Source organism: Ictalurus furcatus, chromosome 7 (genome assembly GCF_023375685.1).
Source record: "Ictalurus furcatus strain D&B chromosome 7, Billie_1.0, whole genome shotgun sequence".
Taxonomy (NCBI): Eukaryota; Metazoa; Chordata; class Actinopteri; order Siluriformes; family Ictaluridae; genus Ictalurus; species Ictalurus furcatus.
In genome coordinates, this window is record NC_071261.1 from 13,473,635 (window position 1) to 13,498,961 (window position 25,327).

At 39.7% G+C, this 25,327-nt stretch overlaps 1 protein-coding gene across 1 annotated transcript; it reads left to right on the top strand.

Annotated features, from left to right (window-relative positions):
- Nucleotides 1–12,770: 12,770 nt before the first annotated feature.
- On the top strand, nt 12,771–22,610 carry prkci (protein kinase C, iota). The gene is made up of 18 exons (XM_053628654.1): nt 12,771–13,252; nt 15,413–15,534; nt 15,757–15,846; nt 16,551–16,601; nt 16,783–16,868; nt 16,961–17,095; nt 17,494–17,551; nt 17,635–17,690; nt 17,851–18,027; nt 18,130–18,227; nt 18,385–18,471; nt 18,561–18,696; nt 19,799–19,886; nt 20,076–20,201; nt 20,337–20,416; nt 20,874–20,963; nt 21,312–21,427; nt 21,599–22,610. The coding sequence occupies exons 1-18, from the start codon at nt 13,173–13,175 to the stop codon at nt 21,684–21,686; spliced, it is 1,764 nt and encodes a 587-aa protein (XP_053484629.1). The 5' UTR covers nt 12,771–13,172; the 3' UTR covers nt 21,687–22,610.
- Nucleotides 22,611–25,327: the final 2,717 nt, after the last annotated feature.

Here is a 25,327-nt window from a genome sequence, read left to right on the forward strand (position 1 = left end):
AAAGGATATTTGATAGGGTACGGACCAATCAGCATGTGAAAATAGGGCTAGCAGCGATACAGCAGTACGTACTATATATTCTGAGTTCACCATGAGACTGAGCTATTAGCCATCAGGGAAGACAAGGCAGGTGAATACACCAAAAGCACTAACTAGGGAGTGGCCAAAGGTGTGATTTTAATCATTCTTTTCCCTGTATCTTTGTATTCTTTTCCTGTTCTCCATACCTGAGTACACCAAAGCTATTTACACCACCATACAGTATACTGGCAGTGCTCTCCATTGCTGGTGGCTCTCTTCCTCCAGTCCTCATTAAACCTGATCCAAACAAGTCACGGTCCATTTGTCTCTACTTATTGCCCTGTCTCTGATTCTACAGTGTGCAGAACCATAGTGGGACGTTAAAGACAAATAAAATACAAACGCATGAAATCTGCTACAGAGCCTCGAACACTAAGTCTCGACATATCTCATTCCCGAACTTAAAGCAATCACGTGACTTACCTGCTCTAAAATGGCTGACTGTACAGCAGGATCGAACACACTGTCATCAGCCTTCACCTGCAGTTTCACGACGTGTTTCACCACTGGAACTGAAGACAAAATAGACATGCATGAGTGTGCAATTCAATGATTTTCAGACATTTAACAAGTGCTTCACTTCTCTTTTCATCACTGCTGTGTTTTAATGAGGAAACCAAGCCATACGTGTTCCTGTAGACACGAACATTTTCATTAGAACGCTATAAGCCATGCACATGTTCAGTAAAATTATTTGTAAAGTGTTATATTTGGCGCGTGACAAATTTGGCCCAAATTCTTGGCATTTTTTCACCATTCAAATGTATTGTAAGTTCATACAATGAACCAATGTTAACTCTATATATGTCTAACGTTAGCTAAGTGAAACACACGTCTTCATGAACTCAACACATTGTCCATTTTTTGATTGATTTGTGAACAAGGATGCCGCACGAGCACATCTTTCAAGCAGGAAACTCGAGTCAGACAAGAGACTGTGAGATATGGGAAAGGGGTGGGGCTTTCAGGGGTCTGTTTCAATTAATGAACTGCCAATCATTCCAGATTCATATCATAAAACTCTTCTGGCATATTTTTTAGTCATTACATCCAAGGGTAGAAGGGTCAGCCAGTGTTTTTTGACAAATACACTAGCACATATTTCCTGGAACACACTGGAATTGCTCTTTAGTGATGTACTTGGCAAATATAGATTCTCCTTCTGAAAGGAAATAGTGTTTGACTATATTTTATTCCCTGCCCTCTTCTTGTACTTTTAAACTTATTTCACTATTGTGCTCTCAACTTTCCTCTTAATTAAGCCAGTGTCTCCATGAATTAATCAGAATGGGTGAGGTTTGCTAGATCATCCCTTGGATAGTTCTTCTCCAAACTGTAAGATGACGTTGACAAGAGTGTGGTTGAATGTTGTAGGTTTAAAAAAAAAAAAAAAAAAAAAAAAGTGGACAAGAAATATATTTGGTAAATTACACCCTTAAGAAGCCAGTGGAAAATTCCTTATGAATTTATTTGAATTCTTTGAATGCTACTCAGAATAGTTGAGGGCAATATATTTTTAAATAAGTCACAAAGCATTGAAGTAGTAAGATGAAGACTGAAAAATCGAAAATATCATTTAACTTTTAGGTTTTTGAAGTTTAGCAACTTTCACAACACATCACTAAGAAGTAGACATGAAAGTAAAAGACTCACTGAAGTCACAGACGAAATAGTACTGGCTGGTGCATTTTTGATCATAAAGTATTCCACCGTTAAGTGTCCCGCAGTTTTCCTGAGGATTGGCATTATCAGGCAGTGGGAATTTCCACAAGAGTTGGTCCACTTTGGTCCCATCTACCCACTTCCAGCCATCCCTGAATAGACCGAACCAAGAAAACCCCTGGACTATTGCCACTTGCTGTACCAGGCTGTTGTCTGCGAGAGTTAATGGGCTGGCCAGGTCTGTGTAATGCTGCCTGCAGTAAGCCTGAGCGTCGGACCAGTTCAACTTATTAGTGACACCAATATACCTGCTTGCACCAATAGCTGTGAAATAAGTATAAAAAAAATTGTCAATTAATAAAATGCAAAGCCTCTTGTCATTATAAAAAAAAACAACAACAATCCAGCTGATCAGCTCCAATTGTCTGGGATGTCTGGGATTCTCTCAGTTCTTGATTGTTTTTAGAAGGACCGAGTTCCAGTTCATTGACCAGCTGTTTGTGTACTTTGGGGAACATCATAAAGAGTCTCTAAAGACAAATGATCCCACTGAGTACAGGAAGTGATTGTTAAACACAGGTCAAGTGATTTAATGGCTCCTTTCATTAAATGTTACGGTCTGATAAGGAGTACTGTCAGGACGTGTCATTATCCTGAAGCTGCAGGCTCTCTAGTAGTTCTAAATGTACACTGGCCTGGAGGTCTGTAATATAATGAAGTAGAATAGGAGTAGAGCCAGCACCTGAATAAATATTCTAATTACAGCTATTAAAGGCGGAATTTAAAGAACAAGCATTAACCCTAAAGAACTCTGTGCCGAATTATCATAGGAGGGACATACAATGTGTTGGCTAGATGTGTGTATGCAACCCAGTCTGTTGTTATCATTATGGGTTGCTACGTCTCATCATGCCTATAGTAGGCCACCTGCTGACGCAAATTAATTTCTTGATCAGGATTGGGGCTAGTGGGATGGACAGGGTGACTGGAACAACAGCTGTTGAAAAATATTTGCATTTAATTAATTAATTATATCTGTATATGTTTTAAAATTTGTCAATACAATGATAAGAAAACCTAAAGCAAGTTAAAATCAGGATGTCCACTCACCGTCATAGCATATGAAGGTTTTTACACCTTGGCACAGTGTATCCCACCACAGTCCTTTTTGGTCTATTGCAGCACATGTCTCATGACCATTAAAATTATTAGGTTCTCCACTGCCCCATTTATTAAGAGTTATATTCTGTAACGGGAGATCATTCAGGGAAAAGCGCCAGTTGTTAAAGTCGTTGTACAGTCCGAGCCAGACAGGTCCTGTTACACTTTGTTTCGCTAACGTGTTTCCTACCATCACCCAATCAATTGCAGTTTTAGCTTGAGCCAGGTCAAAGTGTGCACTCCTGCAGTATTTCTGCGCATCTAACCATGTCATGTTTTTCGTGATCAGGATTGGGGCTAGTGGGATGAGCAGGGTGACTGGAACAACAGCTGTTGAAAAATATTTGCATTTAATGAATTAATTATATCTGTATATGTTTTAATTAACCTATTATATAGTGAGTTTAAAAGACTAATTATTTATTCATGTTAAAACAGTCAACACAATACATTAAACATAACATTATATTACACCACTGGCTAATTATTGCGCCCACGAACCGCTCATTATAGTCTAGAAATAGTACCAGGATATTAAATGTAAATATATACACAGGTGAGACAATATACTTTATGAAGGCCAGATGAGCAACCTGAGGCACTTTATGTCATATGTAAACTTGAAAATGAAAATAATATAGCTAGGTCTAGCCTACATCTGTATTCATATAATGTCTACTGCTGGTTATATATAGTAACAATCATTTCAAATAATTCCTCGGACCAGTCCTATGTGGCTACTACAGCACGTCATTGGAACGAAGAGACAAACTACAAGCTACTGTTGCTGCACAAGAGCAATAATTTCGTACTAGTGTGAACCTTTAAGTGTGAAACCTTTAAGAGTTCTTGGTTCAAACCGAAGCTCACATCCGGCTCACAAGAGATTTCTGAACTGCAGGTTAGGTGGAATTACATGTCTTATAAGTACGCTTCCCGGTAAACATCTGGATAGGTATTTATTACAGTTAAAGTTAAAGTACTGACAGATAAAGTTGTGGTGTTTTCTAATGCTATGGTCTGATACTTGTCTAAGTTGTGCTCGCCACACTGATAAGAGTTTTCCCTAAATTCAGGTTGTAGTTTAACTATCAAGCGTAACATTTCAGAATACAGACATTGGTATGCAAATTAGGGAGTAGGTGTTTGAATGTTTGTATGTGGGCAGAAGGTGTTTGAAAATGTATTGCTTGTAATATTGCATGAGGACAGAAACATGGCAGGATAGAAACATCATATGAAGGTGAGGGGAAAATATTCCAATATACTGTATAATATAAAAAATATCCCTTTTACCTTTAACATATTCGTTTCATTTAAAAATGCCAAAACAATTCTTCGATTCATTGGATAAAATAATTAGTTCTTTTATTTGGGGTGGGAAGCCACCAAGGGTTCATAAAACTTTATTGCAGGGATGTATACTTAGTGGAGGACTTGCATTACCAAATTTTTTATTCTACTACTGGGCTGCGTACATCCATAAACTTTGCTACTGGGATAAATCTCCTGGATCTTCTTGGTGTAAATTGGAATTATCATCTTGTAGGGAATCCCCTATACCTGCTTTACTTTATTCCTCTCTACCTACAAAACTCTCTCTATATACTGATAATCAAGTTGTCCTTAACACCCTTAAGATTTGGTATCAATTTAGACGGTGCATTAAGTTTGTAGGTGCATCCTCTTTGGGTCCTTTAAGCAACAACCACTTATTTCCTTCATTGTGTTTGGACTCTACATTCTCAGTGTGGTATGTCAAGGGCATTAAACAATTAAAAAAATCTGTATGCCGATGGTGTCTTTGATAGCTTTGCCAATCTGTCATCTACTTATGACCTTCCTGTGACGCATCTGTTTCGTTATTTTCAAATTCGAAATTTCGTCTCTAGATGTTTAACTAATTTCCCCTCTGAGCCTCCTGAACAGGCTTGGGAAAGCTTGTTTTCAAACAATCCACATCAGAGAGGAATGATTTCTAAGATATATGATTTTATTCTGGCGTTAGGTAGTGAGTCGAGTACCAAAATTAAGAATGCGTGGGAAATGGAGTTAGGAGTACACATAAGTGAAGAGTGTTGGGAACGTGCTATAGGGAGGATACAGTCTACCACTTCTTGTGCTCGTCTTGGGCTCATCCAATTCAAAGATTTACATAGAGTCCATTTGTCTAAGTCGAGACTTTCTGTAATATATCCAGAAGAAGAGGACAAGTGTGATAAATGCCATGGCTCTCCCTGTCATCTTGGTCATATGTTGTTTTTTTTTGCCCTGATCTCTGTGGTTTTTGGACTGGTTTCTTTACTATTATGTCCACTATTCTCAGAGTAGATTTAAACCTTGCCCATTGGTTGCTATATTTGGGATTCCTGATGCCTCAGTTCCATTACACTCTGTACAAAAAGATACGATCGCTTTCACATCCCTAATAGCGAGACATTGCCTACTGTTGCAGTGCAAGTCTGCTAAATATCCATCCATCTCACAGTGGCTAAAGTTTAGTTGATTGTACTCTTTAATTTAGTTTTTCTTTTCTACACTGTGTATGCATGTGTGTATATGTAAGTATAACGATAAAGAGTATTAATTAATGAGCAACAATAATGATATTGTTGCTATGTGACAGGAAGTATGTTTTCATTCTCAATAAAAATATTTTGAAAAAAAAATGTAAAACCAACCAAATCTGCAGTGTTACAGCCAATTTGGCATCATTGAAAGGTTAAGATTTTATCTCCTGATAACACAGGGAACGCTTTTGGTTTGGTTTGATTAATTATTTCATTATGGTATTTAATTCATCTGAATGATAAAGCAAAAAATACACCTCAGAAAACGTCTGGGTTACGCATGTAACCCTGTTCCCTGAGAAGGGAACGAGATGTAGCGTGAGCTTACACAAGCTTTAGATACTGGTCACGGGCAATGGCGGTTCCCACAGCGTGAAACTCACGCAACATTAAGTTCCCTTTGAAAGTCAACATAGTTTATAAATATGTATGTTCTCACCAGTAAGACACAGGAGATGAAAAAGATTCAACTTCATGGTGACCAAGTAGCTGGAGCGCATTAAGAGAAGAAAAAAAAGCTTAAGTGTTAATGTAATAATGCTAACACTGTGAGAAAATCACCTGCTAAAAACATAAATTCCCACAATGTGTCCAAATTTACAAAAAACATTTTTACAGACATTCCCGCTCCTGGAATTTATCATCCATAGCACATACCATTGCTAACTTTGCAAATGGTTTGAATAGCGCATATAACGTTTTCTGGATTTTCACAGTGTGTGTAATTAAAGTAAACCATAGTCAGGTTTTCTTTTAAGAATGTTATAATAAAATCACACATATATTCCATTTATTGATATTTACGCTAAATGACGCAGCATCTCAATACACCCTTTAGTTATGACATCACATCTACAATAAGGGGTTTTTTTTAAATAGAATATTTAACACAGAAAGACAGGCATCAACCATAATTTTTTTATTTTATTTATTGAATTTTTTCCCCAAAAAGGGACAGTGTACATTAATCCGCATTCATAAATGTAGAATGTACCCAAATTAGCCTGAAGGATAATTTTCATTGGAAGTCCCTTTGCCAGATTTTAAACAAAAGCATAAACAGTATTTGTACACTGCATCAGTGTACAAAAACAAAACTTACCAGTAGTCTGCTCTCCTAAACCGTCTGTCTTCACTGTCAGCATTTGACTTTATGAAACGCTACTAAGCCTTTATAACTCTAGACAGATTATTCAAACCAGTCATTTGGTAATAATTTCCATCAGCTAAGTTGATGGCACCGCCCTCTGGAGAACCCAGCTTTCCTGCTTGGTGCTGTTCCCAAACCAGCTTTGCAGTCAGATTTCTGGGCCCATTATAATTGAAGATGATGTGTGCAACATTTGGTGATGATTGGACAAAATTTGTAGGACTAATAAAAAAAAAACAGTTTTTGCTAAAAATCTAAGATTGTGGAAAATCTAATTAGGTGGAAATTGAGTTCATAGAGTGCGTTTAACTCGTCTCGACCCAGAGAATCCAGGGATGCCTTTTTCATTTTGGACACACGGTTCGAAAGTTATGCCCATAAACATACTTCTAAATTAGGCCCAAATTTTACCCAATGGTGGTGCTAGAGCATAGGCAGAACTTGGCCCAAATTTGGTCAGAATATACTTTAGACCCTCCCCAATCAATGTGCCAAAGTTTTTACCAGAAGGTTCAATGAGTTTCCACAGACGTCCTAGCCAGGTGAAGAAAATTAAGAAAAGGTAGAACCTTCAGTGATTGGCCCCCTAATAATAATAATAATAATAATAATAATAATAATAATAATAGCAAAGATTTTAAACTCCTTTCTGTACATGGTCTGAGAAATAATTAAGATTCTGTCTAAAAAGCAAACAAAATGAATAGAAACAGAGTAGCTTTCTGTTTGCTACAGTAATTGACTAACCTTCCAGATAATATTTGTTTTGCACAGGTCAAATTTTACTATTTCATTCGTCCTTTTTTCCCTGCATTTGGATAACATTTTGCATGAGCTCTTTTCATAAGATTTGCATATTAGGACACATTAAGATCACAGTTTAACCCGAGATGACAGCAGTGGTTTATAATGCTTCTATAATATCTTCATTAATATTTCATTTATGACATAGAGTATCATTACGAACCAATCAATCTGATTCGGCACTGATTCGACTCCTTTATAATGCAAAGCAAATATCAAAACAGTTTCTGGGTTCTATAAACAATGATTCACTCTTAAATGCTAATTATTACATATAGACCTTTACAGATTGTCTTTCCATTATTTTGGTAGAGGTTTTTCTTGGTTCCAGGACTTTTTTTGTGGATAATCTCTGTATTTCTTTGTGAATTCCAATCTGGCCTTCTGATTCTTGATGAGTCGTTTGCATCTTGTGTTATGGCCTCTATATTTCTGCTCTCTAAGTCTTTACCCCTGCCCTGTGGAGGTTGTTGGTGATATCACTGTCTGCTGTTTTTGGGTTTTTCTTCACAGCTCTCGCAATGTTTCTGTCATCAGCTTTTGTTGTTTTCCTTGGCCAACCCGTTCGGTGTCTGTTCCTCAGTACACCAGGGATTTAATTCTTTTTCAGGACATTCCAAATTGTTCTACTGGCCATGCGCAATGCTTGTGCAATGGATTTTCCCTCTTTTCTTAGCTTCAAAATGGCTCGCTTTTCTCCCATAGACATTTCTCTAAATTTATATGTGTGTGAATGCAATATTTTTGCTAAATGTGCTCAGCTAAGCCAGTTATTTTGATTCAGCTGTCTTAGGAGTGACGTATCAACTACTTGAAGGTATTAGGCAAAAGAAGTAACTGGTATAAAGTTGGCTTTATGTTGGACGTTCGATTAAAGTTAATTCACTAAAGTATCTCTAAAGTTACAGTCCAATTACCAAAAATGTCGGTTCATGTAGGTTTTTTGGTTCATGCATTGTAGGGTTAAATATCAGAAATCTATAGCTGACACTTACATGAAGATTTTACAGTTGGCTTTGTGACTGTAAGTCATTGTCTTCAAATGCCATTGAAGTTGTATACCAATGTCATATGTAACTTTAGAGACGGTCACTCCAATGTCAAGCCAACTTTATGCCAGTAAAGAAGTGGAGATTTGCATGCCGTCTGAAGATTTCAAGGTCAATGCCAAGTTTATTATATAGCACCATTAATAACGTCATAGGCTGCCCAAAGTGCTTTGTAACAATAATTACAAAAGCTACAATAGAAATAAGATAAAAAATACAAATAATAATATCAATAGAAATCCTAATATTGTAACAGCCATTACACAACAATAATATAACAAATATCTTTTTACGACTGGTCAAATGCCAAGGAAAAGAAATAGGTTTTTAACTTGGATTTAAAAATAGTTAAAGTAGGAGCAGTTCTAATATGTAGAGGCAGGCTATTCCAAAGCTTAGGGCCAGCCATAGTGAAAGCGATCACCGCTAAGCTTCAGTCTAGATCTGGGAACCATCTGAGAGTTCTAGAGGGTTCTGAAAAGATAGGAGCTCCGTAAGGTTTAAATAAGCTAGATTGTTAAGAGATTTGTAAACTAATAGGAGTGTTTTTAAATCAGTTCATAATAAGTTTATATAAATAAGCTTAACGCTGACCTTAACGATGGTCAGTGTGAAGAGTTTAATAATTCTTTACATGCAGATTTTGGGATCAATTCGAAAGCTAAATCAAGATTTCTTTTAAAGGGGAAAAGCAACAAAACTGGACTGATTTTTTAGTGTATAAATTATAACAGGGATGTGCAGTATGCGTGTTTTAAACATAACATAACATAACATGATGGGTTTATTCCAAGTCTGTCTGTTTCTGCATTCAGGAACTGTGGAGATTTAGTTACATTTACATTTACATTTATTCATTTAGCAGACGCTTTTATCCAAAACGACTTACAAGTTCAGGAGAGTTCCTCGAGAATCCGGTATAGGGTTTTTTGAGGATCTAAAGCCAAATCTCACACAAATTTCACACAAATCTCACACAAAAGTCACTCAAATGTTTCTATGTTAGTGTGCAGATTTCATTATGACAGAAATTTATAAATTTTTCATTTGTGACTCTTGCATGTGTGTCAGTGTGTGTCCAGTAGAGGGCGCTCTCAGGGCGCTGAATCTCATTTTCTTACATGTAGGGCAGTGGCTCTCAAACTTTTTCAACATGTGAGCCTCCTTGTGTAGGGTGCATCCCTTTGTGGCCCCCTAGAGTCGTCAGATTTTCGCAGTTTGTTGTTTGGTGTTGTCCTGCTCTGGATGGCAGCATATGTTGCTACAAAATGTGTACATATCTTTCTGCATTAATGCTGCCCTCACAGATGTGCAAGTTACCCATGCCATGGGCACTGACACACCCCCTACCATGACAGACGCTGGCTTTTGGACCTGACGCTGATAACAGTTTGGATGGTCCTTTTCCTCTTTGGCCCGGAGAACACGACGGCTGTCTTGTCCAAAAACTATTTGAAATGTTGACTCGTCGGACCACAAAACACGATTCCACTGTGTTACTGTCCATCTCAGATGAGACCGAGCCCAGAGAAGTCTGTGGCACTTCTGGACAGTGTTGATGTATGGCTTCTGCTTTGCATAGTAAAGCCTTAATTTGCATATGCAGTTCAGTATTTGTCGGGACACTCTGTACTCAGCTTAACTTATTTTCAAGTCAGTTCACTAAGGTGGCAGGTACCATATCGTCTATTTAAAAGGGAAAAGAAGTGGAAGAGATTTGCATGGAGGTTTAAAGGACTCCCAAACAAACGAAGCAAAGTCTGTGTTTAAATTGTATAAGCATAGTCTTCCCCAGTGATGGTCAGTGTGAACACTTGAACAATTCTTTAAATGCAAAATACCGCGATAAGTTTGATATCTATGTCAGGATTTTTACATTTGAAAACAAACAAACAACAATCTGATTTTTTTTAAAGCATATAAATCATAGCCAGGATGTGTAGAAATTGTATTTTAATCCTAAAATGATACGGGGAAGATTAATTCCATTTCTGTAGGCATTCGGGAATCATGGAGTTCTCATCCATGTGAATTACTCAGGGGGAAAAATCTCTAACAACTGATAGATGATGAGCTGCACCAGTGAACTAGTAAATTGGACGTCTTTTAAAGGTTGATGTGACATGCTGGTGGATATGATGCTGGTGGGAGGAGAGCGGCATCATGTTTATGTTTGTTCAATCGAGTAATTGCATGTCAGAATTCTGCTGTAATCAGTTCTAGTGGCATTACTGACATTTATGATGAAGCATATGGTGTATATTTGCCTGTTATGACTGTTGGGTGAACTATTTTGTATGAAACTATTTACACAATGAGCAGGTTGATACATGCACATGAGAGTAAGGCAGTTCTTTGGCGAAAAACAAGGTAGACTATTTTGTTTAGCAAAGACCTAGTCAATGCATCACATGGTCAGTGGAAGACAGCTGCATGCACATTTGAATTCCGTGTGAAAGCCACGAGAATCTCTTATACCACTTTGACTAAATGACTAATTGGTTTGCTGCACTTCACACAGTGTTTTGATGATTTTGCATACACAATGTGTTTTAATCATAGGCCTGGTTCTGTTCTCGTCTATAAATATACTGTTTTCATGATTGAAGTTTCTTTAAAGCAGCCATGTTGTTTGTTTGCTAATCAGACCAGAGGGGTTACGGTGAAAAATCAATTCAATAAAACGAAATAATATACACAAATGAAGGTGATTGAATAAACCAAAACGGAGGATCTGCTACAGAAGTCGGTTCATGTTTAGAAAAGGGAAGTCATTAAACTTCTGGCGTTTCTTTTTCATACGTTTATCAGAGCCGTAACGTTATTTACTCAAGTATTTGGTTTGACCCACTGAAGTACTTTGCTGGGTCCACATCCAGACCACGCTCCACCAGACCACACAACGACCACACAACGACCCCTGATCTTGAGAATTGTATGCTTCATCACAACAGTTTGAGGAAGGAGCTGATCATTCACCAACGAAAACCCGTAGAGAAATACATTGCAGATTTTGTTGTGGATTAACTTGGCTCTTATAAAACACCCGTGGGCTGAAGTGTTAAACGAGCTGCGAGCCAATCTTAATCATCCAACTCCAGTGCTTCTTTTGGCCGAACAGTCGAGAAATCTTCACAGCTATGTTCCAGAATCGAGCATCACCAAGGCAAAAATCTCATTTCAGATCAGAGAGGCAGAATAAACACGATCACTTTCTCAAGAGCATTTCCTGAAGGGGACATTAAAACGATACCGCCTTATTTTAAAACCTGGAAGTAAGTAATAGCTCATACATCCTCGTTTTGTGTGAGACTTCCGGTTCGATTCCACGCATGCGTGTAAATGTAGCAAACTAACAAATGTCCCGTGAGTTACTGCTTGTTATTGGTTATAATAAATAATTTTAACTGCAATGACAGTAACTTCTGATACCTAAGTACATTCCCAGTTATTTATTCAGGTATAAGATTTCTTGCATTTTGTTCTGAACTATGAGCATAGCTATGTGACTCCGCAAGTTACTGTTACGAACAGACGTAGCTAATGTTAGCTTCCTAGCTAGTCGGTCGCACGGTTATATTAGAGAACAAACAACTCCTGAAATAATTTCATCCTTGTCCGCTTCAGCTGCTGTTTAGGAACCCTGGACACCACTGGGCTTTCAAACGAACAGCTAATCTCAGTAACATCTCACTTCGGTCACACACCATTTAACATGATCCTGACCAGGATAAAGAGCTTAGCTAATGAAGAAGAATGAATGTTCCAAAAGTGAAACTTTCACAGAGAGTGATGGGAGGATTAACTCCATATTAATCATGGTTTTGGAATTAGATGTTATACAAGTCCAGATACTTTTCATTATGTAGTGTAGCTTGGTGTTTGATGTAACATTATGCCCTGTACAGCGTCTTCTCATGAGTCACTACAAACAATAAACTGTCTAGAATATGGTGAGAACAATGTAGCTTGAGTAAAGTCTATTATTATTATTTTACATATTATTGTTCTTTGTAAAAATAAATAAATAAACAAATGAAAAAGAGTGTGTGCATATTACAGTATGCACACTCAGCTAACCCTCTTCAGCCTCCCCTCCCCGCAGCTCAGTTGGTATAATCTCAATGCGGATCAACGCATCTGTCCATTCAACGCAAAACATTTTTAAAACACATTAAATCCTTGGATACTTATCAAACCCACTAATTCGTTGAGTCATAATATCATATCCAGAAACGTCACTTTAGCTACTTTATTTTTATTTATATTTTTTTGCATTTTTAACTACGGATATGTTTGCACGCACCTCCCTGCGCATTCCACACTTGGTTCAGTCCAACTGTTTCCTCTTTGGTAGAATTCCAATTGTATTCTCACCCATACGTAGTGCACTAGAGTGAAGTGCAGATACTATGCAAGGGAAAGTGCGCGTCTACAGGAAGTGGCGAATTATTTGGAATTCTGCCGTCGGCTGGAGAAGTTTTAGCTCTTTAGTTGTTCCTGTGAGCTCCGGTGCTCCTCCTTACACTTTTACAGGAAATACCGTGTTTATTCAGGGGATTTATTATTATTGTTGTTGTTATTTTAGTTATAACCGTGAATATAAAGTTTTATTTAGTTTTTTATTTGTGTTGGTTGTCGTTCAGCCTACTGTCAGTTAGCTAGTTTAGCACTCGCTCACTCCCGGCGCTGAGGATGCCGACTGTGCGGGACAGCAGTGCGAGCCACCCGGGGGACAATCCGCACCAGGTCCGGGTCAAGGCCTACTACCGCGGGTAAGCGTGTGGCAGGAAACTACACTTCATTTTTACGTTTATTTCACATTTAAAACACTTCATCACCGTTTACACGAATATACAGTCTCTGTGTTTTGGATAAAATCCCTCAGGTAGCTTTGAGGCTAAACTAAATTAGCATTGTGTGTTATTGGAGTGCTCGTAGTTCTTGGGTCTTTTAGTTCGTATTAATTAATTCATTTATTTATTAAAGTTAAAAAAAATAAATGTACAGTTCATTACTATCGTTGCTGTTGTTGTTTTTTCTTAATTAAAGTTTACCAAAGTTTTTATTTTATCATATGCCGTTTAGTTGTTTACTTCTCAGTAGTTTTTTAGTTATGACGTAGTAATAATAATAATAATTTATTGTTAGTATTATTATTCTCAAATCATGTGGAGAATAAACCCGATTAATTTTTGATTGAGGGAATTGTTTATTAATCCCATTAAACATTATGATTGATTTATTTCTCTTTGTGTTACTCTTTACTAACTGTTTGATTTAATTTAGTTTTGTTTATAAATATTTGAATAAAATTAGTTTTATTATTATTATTCTGTTCTGCTGTCAGGGATTGTATTTAATGTTTACGGAATATGAAAGAAATCGTACACAAATAGTATCTGTTTACAAATTCATTTAATTTGTTAATAAATTACACACGAAGTGTTGGTGTGTTTGTGTCTGTCACTGTCTTTGTAACGCAAAAATACATTAATAACTACATAACCACCAAATTTATCTCCAACACACACTCACATCCTCAGTATCGGTGTCTCTCTTTGTCTGGAAATAGTTCTATGTTGTAGTCACTCTGTGTGTGTGTGTGTGTGAGAGAGAGAGAGAGAGAGAATGTTGTCACTCAGGACCTGATAAACCTGTAATGTGAGGAAGTTGTTCCCATTTCCCTCCCTCTGCCTCCACCGCTCTCTCCCCCTCCCCCCTCCCCCCCTCCCCCCTCTCCCCTCTCCCTCCTCTCCCCTCTCCCTCCCTCTCTCTCTCTCCCTCCCTGTCTGTCTCTCTTCCCCCTCTCTTTCTGTCTGTCTCTCCCTCTCTGTCTGTCTCTCTCCCTCCCTGTCTGCCCCCTCTGTCTGTCTCTCTTGCTCTCTGTCTGTCTCTGTCTCTCTCTGTTTCTCTCTCTATCTTTCTATCACTCTCACTATCTGTGTCTCTCTCTCTTTCTCTCATACACGCATACACACATTAGAATTGTGTATGTAGGCAGGTCTTACATGGTTTGTGTGACCGTGGAGTTTGTGGTTATTTTAGTAATAAAGTGTGGCTGTGAGTGTGATAATAAGATCCGTGGAACCCCCTGGAGGACGGGTACTGGAAGAACCTCTACTTCATCACCCACTAATCCAAAGCCACAAGCTGCTGGAGGAGATCTGGATGGTTCAGGGGAAGAACGAATAGAGCCTCTTGTTATGAAGGTGCTCCTCTGCTGTGTTCGAGGAACCGGAAGAGGACGAGACTCCATCAGTTGTGCATCTCCATGTCTCAGAATTGGGCAACTTTCAAGAAGTTTGTGGAGATAAAGTTCTGTAGCACACCTGAGAGAAGGTAACACCCTGTGCTTCACTGAGAAGTGTCTGGAGCTCTTCAGGCAGAAGCACGCTCTGAGGAACAGCTGGAGGTCCCTGTGTAAGCAGTGGAGGATTATTCACAGAGCAGCAGCAGAACACGGCAGATTCAGGACGTGTGGAACATTTGTTACGGAGCAAGAGACTGGCGGAGTTTTCTTTCTTTTTTTTTAATAGATGTGGTTTTAAATTTGGGAACGACGGAAATTACATGGCTTCTGCCTCCATCTTCTCTCTTTTTCATTTCCATCTTCTCTCTCTTCTTCATCTCAATCTTCTCTCTCCTTCTTTATCTTCTTCTCTCTTCGTCTCAGTCTTCTCTCAATCTTCTCTCTCTTTCCTTCTTTATCTTCTCTCTTCATCTCAATCTCCTCTCTCTCTCTCCTTCTTTATCTTCTTCTCTCTTCTTCATCTATCTTCTCCATCTTTTCTCTTCTTCTCTCTTCTTTGTCTCAGTCTTCTCTCTCTCTTCATCTTCAGTTTGCCTGTGCATTGTCTTGCTCAACAATTTCTAATACTGTTTCATCAATTTATTTATATTCTATGTCTGTGTGACCCGCCCCCCCCTTCCAGGGACATCATGATCACACACTTTGAGCCGTCCATCTCCTACGAGGGTCTGTACAGTGAGGTGAGGGACATGTGCTCTCTGGACAACGACCAGCTTTTCACCATGAAGTGGATTGATGAAGAAGGTCTTTCTCTCTCTACCTCTCTCTCTCTGTCTCACACACACACACACACACACACACACACTTACAATATATACACATTCTTATAATCTTATCTATGTATATATTTGGTTTTGTATTAAATATGAATTATAATTAGACTCATGAACTGCTGATTGCCATGTTTTATTTGATTGAGATTGTGTGTGTGTGTGTGTGTGTGTGTGTGTGTGTGTGTGTGTGTAGGAGACCCCTGCACCGTGTCGTCTCAGCTGGAGCTGGAAGAAGCTCTCCGTCTCTATGAACTGAACAAAGACTCTGAGCTCATAATCCACGGTAAGTTCAGCTCCTCACCCTGATCCGTTCGCTCGGGTGGTTTGGAAAAAAACACGGAATTTTCCATTCCATAAACCGAGATCAGAGCGAGTCTGGCTCAGTTGCTATGCCAACGGTATGCTGTAAAGCAGGTTCTCTTAACACTTATCATTCACATCATATTCTCACTAGTAACTCGGAGACAACCACGCCAAGCATCGGAAGATGAGCTTCCATATTATATCTTGTGTCTGTGCACTAAGCGGCGGCAGAGATGTTTCGTCTTTAAAAATTTTACCTACTGTGCGCCTGTTAATTTAAGCATGCTGATTAAGAGCTTATTTTGACAGAAAAAAAAACAAACGGGGGAAAAAACAATCGGCCAGATCTGAACTAATCAGTGTATTTACTCAGAAGACTCCATTAACCAATCAGATTGGTGACGACTGAATGAAATGGATTTAGTACCGCCCACTCGGTAGTGACGACATTCGCAACACGTGTTTAGACTCGTAAAGACTGTGAGTTATTTAACAGATTGCGTCGCGCGTCCACCGTAGGACATTTTCATCAACACATTCCCAACTATGGAAATTCTACTTGTATTAATTCTACTACTCTGTGATAACTTGATCACGCAACTCGCCATTCAGGCAAATGTTTAGGGTTTGTTAAAACCGCTTTCTGGAATAGACCCTGAATCTGACTATGTGTGTGTTCTGTAGTGTTTCCATGTGTCCCGGAGAAACCTGGAATGCCGTGTCCAGGAGAGGACAGTGAGTCTCCTCTCTCTCTCTCACACACACACACACACACACATACATACATTTATTTATAATTAACTCCCAATCTGTGTTGATTTTTTGATTTTGGAGGCATGTTCTAAACATGAGGTACACTGTGTGTGATCTTAATCTAACTTCACCTCACAGAGAGATACGCTGTGTGTGTGTTTAGAGTCGATTTATCGGCGTGGAGCTCGACGGTGGAGGAAACTCTACTACGCTAACGGACACGCCTTCCAGGCCAAACGCTTCAACAGGGTACAGATCATCACCACTAATAATAATAATAGTAATAATAATAATAATGTTGACTCTGTGATATTTAACACATTAACACCGTGTGTGTTCAGCGTGCTCACTGTGCTATCTGCACTGACCGGATCTGGGGGCTCGGCCGCCAGGGCTTCAAGTGCATCAGCTGCAAACTGCTGATCCACAAGAAGTGTCACAAACTGGTCACACTGGAGTGTGGCAGGCAGATACAGGTACGGTGTTAATTACTGTGGGTTAATTAATCATATACAGGTATGGTGTTGATTACTCTGGGTTAATTAACCATATACAGGTACAGTGTTGATTACTCTGGGTTAATTAACCGAATACAGGTACGGTGTTGAGTACTCTGGGTTAATTAACCATATACAGGTACGGTGTTAATGGCAGATACAGGTACCATAAATTGATATATCAGTTACAGTGTTAATTACACAGACACATGTAGGGTGTTCATTACGGTGTTAGTTGTGCTGGTACAGGTATAGTGTTTATTGTTGTATTGCTTACACAGACAGAGGTGCCACATTAATTATGACAGTCATATAACCGCAACATTAAGTAAGCGTTAATTAGTGTGTGTGTGTGTGTGTGTGTGTGTGTTGAGCAGGAGCCAGTGTTGGAGCGAGTGGACCCGGTGCCACACCCAGCTGAACACCCAGAGCCAGGTAATTAACCCTTATTTTTGGATGGTGTGTGTGTGATTTCACACTGCTGAGGATCTAATGTTCACTTTTTCTCTCTTGGTCAGTTCTCCCTCATAAGAACTCCAGTGAGAGCATCAACCATATGGGAGAGGAGCATGAGGTCAGAGTTCAACAATGATATAAGTGTGTGTGAGAGAGAGAGAGAGAGAGAGAGATGGTGGGCAGTGTTGACATTGTGGAGAAATATGATTAGAACTCAATGCAGTTATTGAGAATTCCCACAAAGATAGTAATACAGGTGTGTGTGCATGTGCATTCAGGCGGTGAGCAGCAGGGAACCCGGTAAAGCCCCCTCCAGTCTGGGTCTGTCTGATTTCGACTTGCTCAGGGTGATTGGCAGAGGGAGCTACGCTAAAGTGCTTCTCGTGCGCCTGAAGAAGACTGAGCGCATCTACGCCATGAAGGTCGTTAAGAAGGAGCTCGTTAATGATGACGAGGTAATTAACACCTTGTTAATGACAGTGTGCCCATTAACACCTCATACAATATCAGCTTCAGTGTTTCTGTGTTAACGGTGTGTTAATTTTATGTCTGTACAGGACATAGACTGGGTGCAGACAGAGAAGCATGTGTTTGAACAGGCCTCCAATCACCCGTTTCTGGTGGGACTTCACTCCTGCTTCCAGACTGAGAGCAGGTTAGACATGCGCGCACACACACACTTTTCCACAGTGGAATTTGTTTGTGGTCTAGATATGAATAGGGTGTGTGATTTGGTACAGTTAATACTTTGTGTGTGTGTGTGTGTGTGTGTGTGTGTGTGTGTGTGTGTGTGTACACGTATGTACATACAGACTCTTCTTCGTGATCGAGTACGTAAACGGAGGAGACCTAATGTTCCACATGCAGCGACAGAGAAAGCTTCCAGAGGAACACGCCAGGTAGGGAACAAGTACAGACTTGAGAGTGAGATTCACCTGTTTCAGGTGTGTTACCTGATCACGTGTGTGTGTGTGTGTGTGTGTGTCAGATTCTACTCTGCTGAGATTAGTCTGGCTCTGAACTACCTGCATGAGCGAGGCATCATCTACAGAGACCTGAAACTGGACAACGTCCTGCTGGAGTCTGAGGGACACATCAAACTCACTGACTACGGCATGTGCAAGGTGTGTGTGTGTGTGTGTGTGTGTATGGGTTAGTGAAAGTGCGTGTGTGTGTGGGTGGGGGGGGGTACATGGCAAAAGAGGAAAGTTGGTCTCTAAGTGAGCATCTACAAGGTGGCTTAACCCTCTTACCCCGTATGGCCGAAAAACCGGCTTGCCCGTCTTTGATCTATTCCCGTAAGGACGATATACTGGCTTGGTCGTCTATGCCAAATACCCGTAAGGCCGATATAGCGGCTTTACAGTGTAAACGTTATCCCCGTAAGGCCGGTGTACCGGCATTACTCTGCTATGATTCGTTACTTATTTAATTATTATTTTTTAACCCGGAAGGTTGATGACGTCACGACGTGATTACGTTATTACGCCGGCATTACGATGAAGATCCAAGCGTGAATATTGGTGTAATAGTAGAAGTGAACTTAAAAATGCCAAAGCGAAAAGCTAATCGTGTTCCAGATAAAGTTACACCTACAGTGAACGCAGGTACATCTAAAACTGTGAAAAAAAGAGAAAACATACACAGTTACACAGGCGAGAGCGAGGATTCTAGATAGTGACAGCAGTGAAAGTTCAGGCGCTGTTGAAACCGAAACTGATAGAGACGCAAACTCTCCTGATTCAGACCCTGATCCGTCTTCATCTTCAGCATCAACCAGTGTGACTGACACTGCAGGGGTTTGGAGTCATAACGGGACCATTTCTGCATTTGTTTATTTATTTATTTATTAATTATTTACTTGAATTTATTCAAAGACATTGACCACCCTGATGCTCGTATGGTATTTCTAAATGAATATAAGGATTTTAGCGAGCATTTTTCATCATTTTTCTAGTTAAGAATTGTGCCATAAATGGAGTAAAAACAGTGAACTGCTTCATTTTCAAAGCAATATTATACAAATACATTATTATAAGTTGTTTCAAGGCCTAAAAATGTTAAAATTAAAATGTTGATTTTGAGGCCAATTTTGGCCTGGGAACTCAGGGTTGGCGTGCTGTTTCTATGGGGAATATAGGGTTGTGGGACATAATACTGTGGGAACTAAGGGGTAAGAGGGTTAATACTTGTGTGTGTGTGTGTGTGTGTGTGTGTGTGTGTTAGGAGGGTCTGAGGCCTGGAGACACCACCAGCACATTCTGTGGGACCCCAAACTATATTGCCCCTGAAATCCTGAGAGGAGAGGACTACGGTACACGCACACGCACACAAATACTATATAGTAATGCACCACCTTGCACACTAATTGCTTCTAGTATTCCTGTGTGTGTGTGTGTGTGTATATATATATATATATATATATATATGTGTGTGTGTGTGTGTGTATATATATATATATATATGTGTGTGTGTGTGTGTGTGTGTGTGTGTGTGTGTGTAGGGTTCAGTGTGGACTGGTGGGCATTGGGGGTGCTGATGTTCGAGATGATGGCAGGCAGGTCTCCGTTCGACATCGTGGGCAGCTCTGACAATCCGGACCAGAACACGGAAGATTATTTATTCCAGGGTAACACACACAGAGAATTACACTATCAACAAACCGCCACATTTAGAAGAACAACAGAAGAGAAATGAGACGGTGTGTAAATGAGTTCATGATCTTGTGTGTGTGTGTGTGTGTGTGTGTGTGTGTGTGTGTCAGTGATCTTGGAGAAGCAGATCAGGATCCCCAGGTCTTTGTCAGTGAAAGCAGCCAGTGTACTGAAGGGATTCCTCAACAAGGTAAACACACACATACACACATTTGCGTCCCTGTAATACTACTACAAATAATTAAAAAATATATTTTTATGTTGAGTCCTACATTAATCTTGCTAAATGCTTCCCGAATGCTGATTGGCTGATTACAGCACCCCCTAGTGATGAACAAAATCAAACTATCCATTTTTATGACAATCCCAGACTTATTGGCAGGCTGTGGCCATATTGTTTACATATGACCGCTTAATTATGGTCTCTCAGCCAATCAGCACTAGTATTCTTTTACCCAGAGTAGGTTGTGAGTGGTTTATTCAGAGTTAACTCTAAGGGTTCAGTACTTGGGATCCAAACATATAACACTGTTACAGCACCACCATCAGTTCACAAAGTAACTGCTGCTAATAACTTCAGTTATCTCACTCTTTGTGTGTGTGTGTGTGTGTGTGTGTGTGTGTGTGTGTGTGTGTGTGTGTGTCAGGACCCTAAGGAGCGTCTGGGCTGTCATCCTCAAACAGGTTTTGCTGACATTATGGCTCATCCTTTCTTCCGAAATGTAGACTGGGACCTGGTGAGTCACTCTGTCTTTGTGCCTGTCTGTCTGCCCATGCCGTCTGTCTGCCCCTCCTGTGGTCAGTCGGTCAGTCTGGTCTGTCTGTCATTGTCCCTGGTCTGGTGTTTTGTTTGTCTGTCTCTCTGCCTTTGTCTGTCCTTCTCTCTGCCCCTGTCTGTCTCTGCCATGTTTGTTTGTCTCTGCCCCAGGTTATCTGTCTGTCTCTCTCTGCCTGCCCTAGTCTGTCTGATTAATTTATGTAGACTGGAGACAGAAGAGTCATTGTGTGAAACTGCTGATTACTCAGATCTCTGTGTGTGTGTGTGTGTGTGTGTGTGTGTGTGTGTGTGTGTGTGTGTGTTACAGATGGAACAGAAACAGGTGGTTCCTCCCTTCAAGCCGAACATATCCGGTGAATTTGGACTCGATAACTTCGATGCACAGTTCACCAACGAGCCCATACAGCTCACCCCTGACGATGAGTGAGTGTCTGTCTGTCACAAAGCGTGAGAATACTGCTGTGTTGATGTGTTGCTCTGCCCCCAGTCCTGGATCAGTAATGCTGTAGAATGACCTCATCACCTGTACTGCTACAGCTCAACACTAACCGCATCACTGCCCGGATCTAATGTGTGTGTGTGTGTGTGTTGCAGTGATGTGGTGAAGAAGATTGACCAGTCAGAGTTTGAAGGCTTCGAGTACATCAACCCACTGCTGATGTCAGCGGAGGAGTGTGTGTGAGGAGAGTGTGCATGTGCTTACACACTCATTCAGCATCTGAGACCGATGGGGACTGTCCGTCCGTGTGTGTGTGTGCGCGCAGAGCTTCCATTGTTTTTGCCAAATCTCGGTGTTTTTTTTTGTTTGTTTTTTTTGTTGTTTTTTTTGGGTGCACACTTGCCCCTTACACTCATCTGTCTCACTCTCTCTACTGGTCTGTCTCACTATAGCTGTCTCCTTCTACTGGACCTTGGACACTAATGACCAAATTATACACTACATGTGTACGCATACATACTTGTTCATGAGCTCCAATATATGCTGTGTATCCTTTACAGTTCATTATGTGTTCCACACACGCACGCGCGCACACACACACACACACACACACACACACACAAACACTACATGCTACACACTACTCTTATTCTGTATACTCTGTGTGTGTGTGTGTGTGTGTGTGCAAGAGCTCTGGTATTCCCTCCTCTCTTTTTAGATGAAAAGAACCACTCATGGAATTCCACTGTTCTTATTCCTGTTATTTTTATTATCGCTGTTATTTCTGTTCCTCTGATGAAGCTGTTAAATGGAGAAAAAAAATCTGTTTTAAATAAAAACACATGGGATAATAACGATGATCAGATACTTATTACACTGTTAGTGCACTCTCATTACGCTCCTCCACAGCGCTTCCGAGGTCTGAATTCTGATTGGTCAGAAAGTGTTGATTAATTACAAAGGTTGGGTTAGAAATTATTTACGTTTACATCAGATTATAGTAGTGTAGCATGGCTCTATTTATTGTCTTCCTGCCTCCTAAGCCCCGCCCCTGACCCCTAAACCCTGCCCAATTTAAATGCCTAACTAAATCATGATTTTTGTTGTTGTTTTTTTTGCCAGAAAAGAATCAGATGATCATTTTGATGATAAACTGTAAAAGCTGAACATCCAATGCCATATAATACACACACACATGGTACTGTAAGACTCGCTGTCTCACTCTCCCTGTCTCACTATCTAGTGCATTAATTAGATGGTTAATAAGGAGCTATTGATTAGCTATATTAGGAGCGCTTCTCTCCTAAATCCTAAATCCAGTCATGTTCACTTTCAAACATGAAGCAAAAAAAAACAGTCAGGTTCTGCAGGCTGCATCTGAATTAACCTCAATGCTAAATGCAGTTGTTTGTTCACTCACTCACACTCTCTCTCTCTCTCTCTCTCTCTCTCTCTCTCTCACACACACACACACACACACACACACACATATATCCTGCAGACTTAACAAATGGTACTTTAGCTTTGACCCTTGTGATCTGAGGTCATGTGACTGCACAGACCAGCAGGGGTCAGGAGGTCACAGTGGGAGACGCCGGGGTCAAGAGGTCAGTGTGAATGCACTGTGTGTGAACTTTAAAGACGTGTGTGTGCGCTGAAAGACATGAAAACCTGACCGTGTAAAACACACACCGTGAGTGTAAATGTCACACTTGTTCATGTTTGCCAACACTAGCTTTGCAGTTAGCTTAAAAACTGTAGCTGACTTTAACCTGTTACACAGTACAAGATGATCTGGTCACATTTCAAGAAAAGTCATTTATATTTTTTATGCAGTTCGACTGAAAAAGTGGGGAAAATCTACTTCTATTATTAAGTAAGGAATAACGCACTCTAGGATGTGCTGTTATAGGAAAATAATTCTTATTGCAGTTGTATCATGGTCCAGTGCAAAGCTGAGTTACTGTTACCACTACAAAGTTGATTATTTTCCAATAACAGCACGTCCCCAAGCGTTTTATTCCTCTTATACCACAGCAATATAGCAGCTATAAACAGTCAGTCCCTCACCAACCTCTTTTTTACTCTCTCTTCAAGTTAATAAGACAAAAAAATAAATAAAACGAAGCTTGTCCTCAAGATGTCAAAAAACGTATTTACAGCTTTACCTCTGGCTGTTACAAAGTGCTGACACTGGAGACTCCTGTAAACCTTACCTAAACATGTTTCTTCTTAAAGAAAACTTCACCATATCATTTATCGATTGCACACATTTTTCTTTTTAATGCATTTATGTGGAACACCCACCATATCCTGTGAATGAGCTGTTTCTATAGAAATGATAACACATTGGAATGAGTGCATTAATATAAAGCTGTGACTACAATAAGTGTTTGTGTGTATTTGTTTGAAAGACAGAGAGTCTTATTTCTCAGGAGAGCGTTTAGACTTCCAGAGAGCCGTCTATTGAACTGGAGTGTATTGAATTTCCGCCTCTTTATCCTTCACACGCTGAATTAAATCAGGCATCGCAAATGCACACATGTTGCATGTCGTGTTACTGTGCTGCACAGTTTGACCAGCTGACAGACCCTGTATGTAATCAGAAATAATTGTTTCACTGTGAAGCTCTTTTTCACTGCTGTTGGTTAAGTGTGTGTGTGTGTGTGTGTGTGTGTGTGTGTGTGTGTGTGTGTGTGTGGAGGAGGTTCTGTAATCAGGACCTGGGACTGAAATGAAACAAAAACGTAGCACCTCAGGCCACATTCACTGTGTTCACTGTGTGAACTTTCCGAGTGTGAATGCAGTGTGGTGTTACTGAATGAGTGTGTGAATGCACTCTGACTCTTTAACATCTCAATACAGTCTGACAAATGGCTGCTGAGGAACTTTAACCCAAACTGAGCAGCTCACCCAGGAGAAATATAGTTTATTTTTCTCTAATAGTAGCACTTGTTGATATGAAGTTTCTTCTTCGTGAAGTAAGGAGACATTTATGTAACATGTATGGAAGGAGTCTCCAGTGTCAGCGCTTTGTAACAGTCAGAGGGAAAGCTGCTGGAAAAAAAAAAACAATAGAAACCCTCATAGAATTTGTAATGTTTTTAATGGAAACTGTAATGGTCCCTGTGTGTTTCTATTAGTAATTTGTTGCCTTCTATTGGTTACCAATAATGGCAATGGTTTTAATGGCTAGCTGATGAAACCATTAGAATTTCTGTGATGGTTTCTATTGTTTTTTTTTCAACAGGCTAACTTTAAGATTTCATACATCTCCAGGACAGATGAGTTTGCGCTTCTTTGTGGTTTCTCAGTAACACGACAAGCTGAGTTGTTTGTTTGTTTGTTTGCTTTTGTCTTATTAACTTCAAGAAAGAGAATAAAGAGAATCTGGTCAGAGAACGACTGTTTATAGCTGCTCTAACGTAAGTGTCAACAGTAACCAACTTGTTTCGTCAACATTCTACATATTAAATGTAACTATAAACATAAAAAATGAGAATTCTTTATTAGATAAAAAATAGGTTGTTGGCCAAATGCTGTGGTATAAAAGGAATAAGACACCTGCTGTTATAGGAAAATAATCAACTTCCCTGCTGAAAGAATCAGTAGAAACCCTCATAAAATTTGTATTGGTTATAATGGGAATTGTATTGGTTTTTAGGGAAGATGTAATGGTCCCTGTTGGTCTCTACTGGTAATTTGTTGCCTTCTATTGGTGGCATGTTATGTCTAGTGGATACCACTAAAGACAAGTAATGGTTTTAATGCTTAGCTGACGGTTTATAATGATATTTGTAGTGAAAACAATTAGAATTTCTATGATGGTTTCTATTGTATGTTTGTTTGTTCAGCTGGATTTGGATAGTAAGTTATTTTGCTTC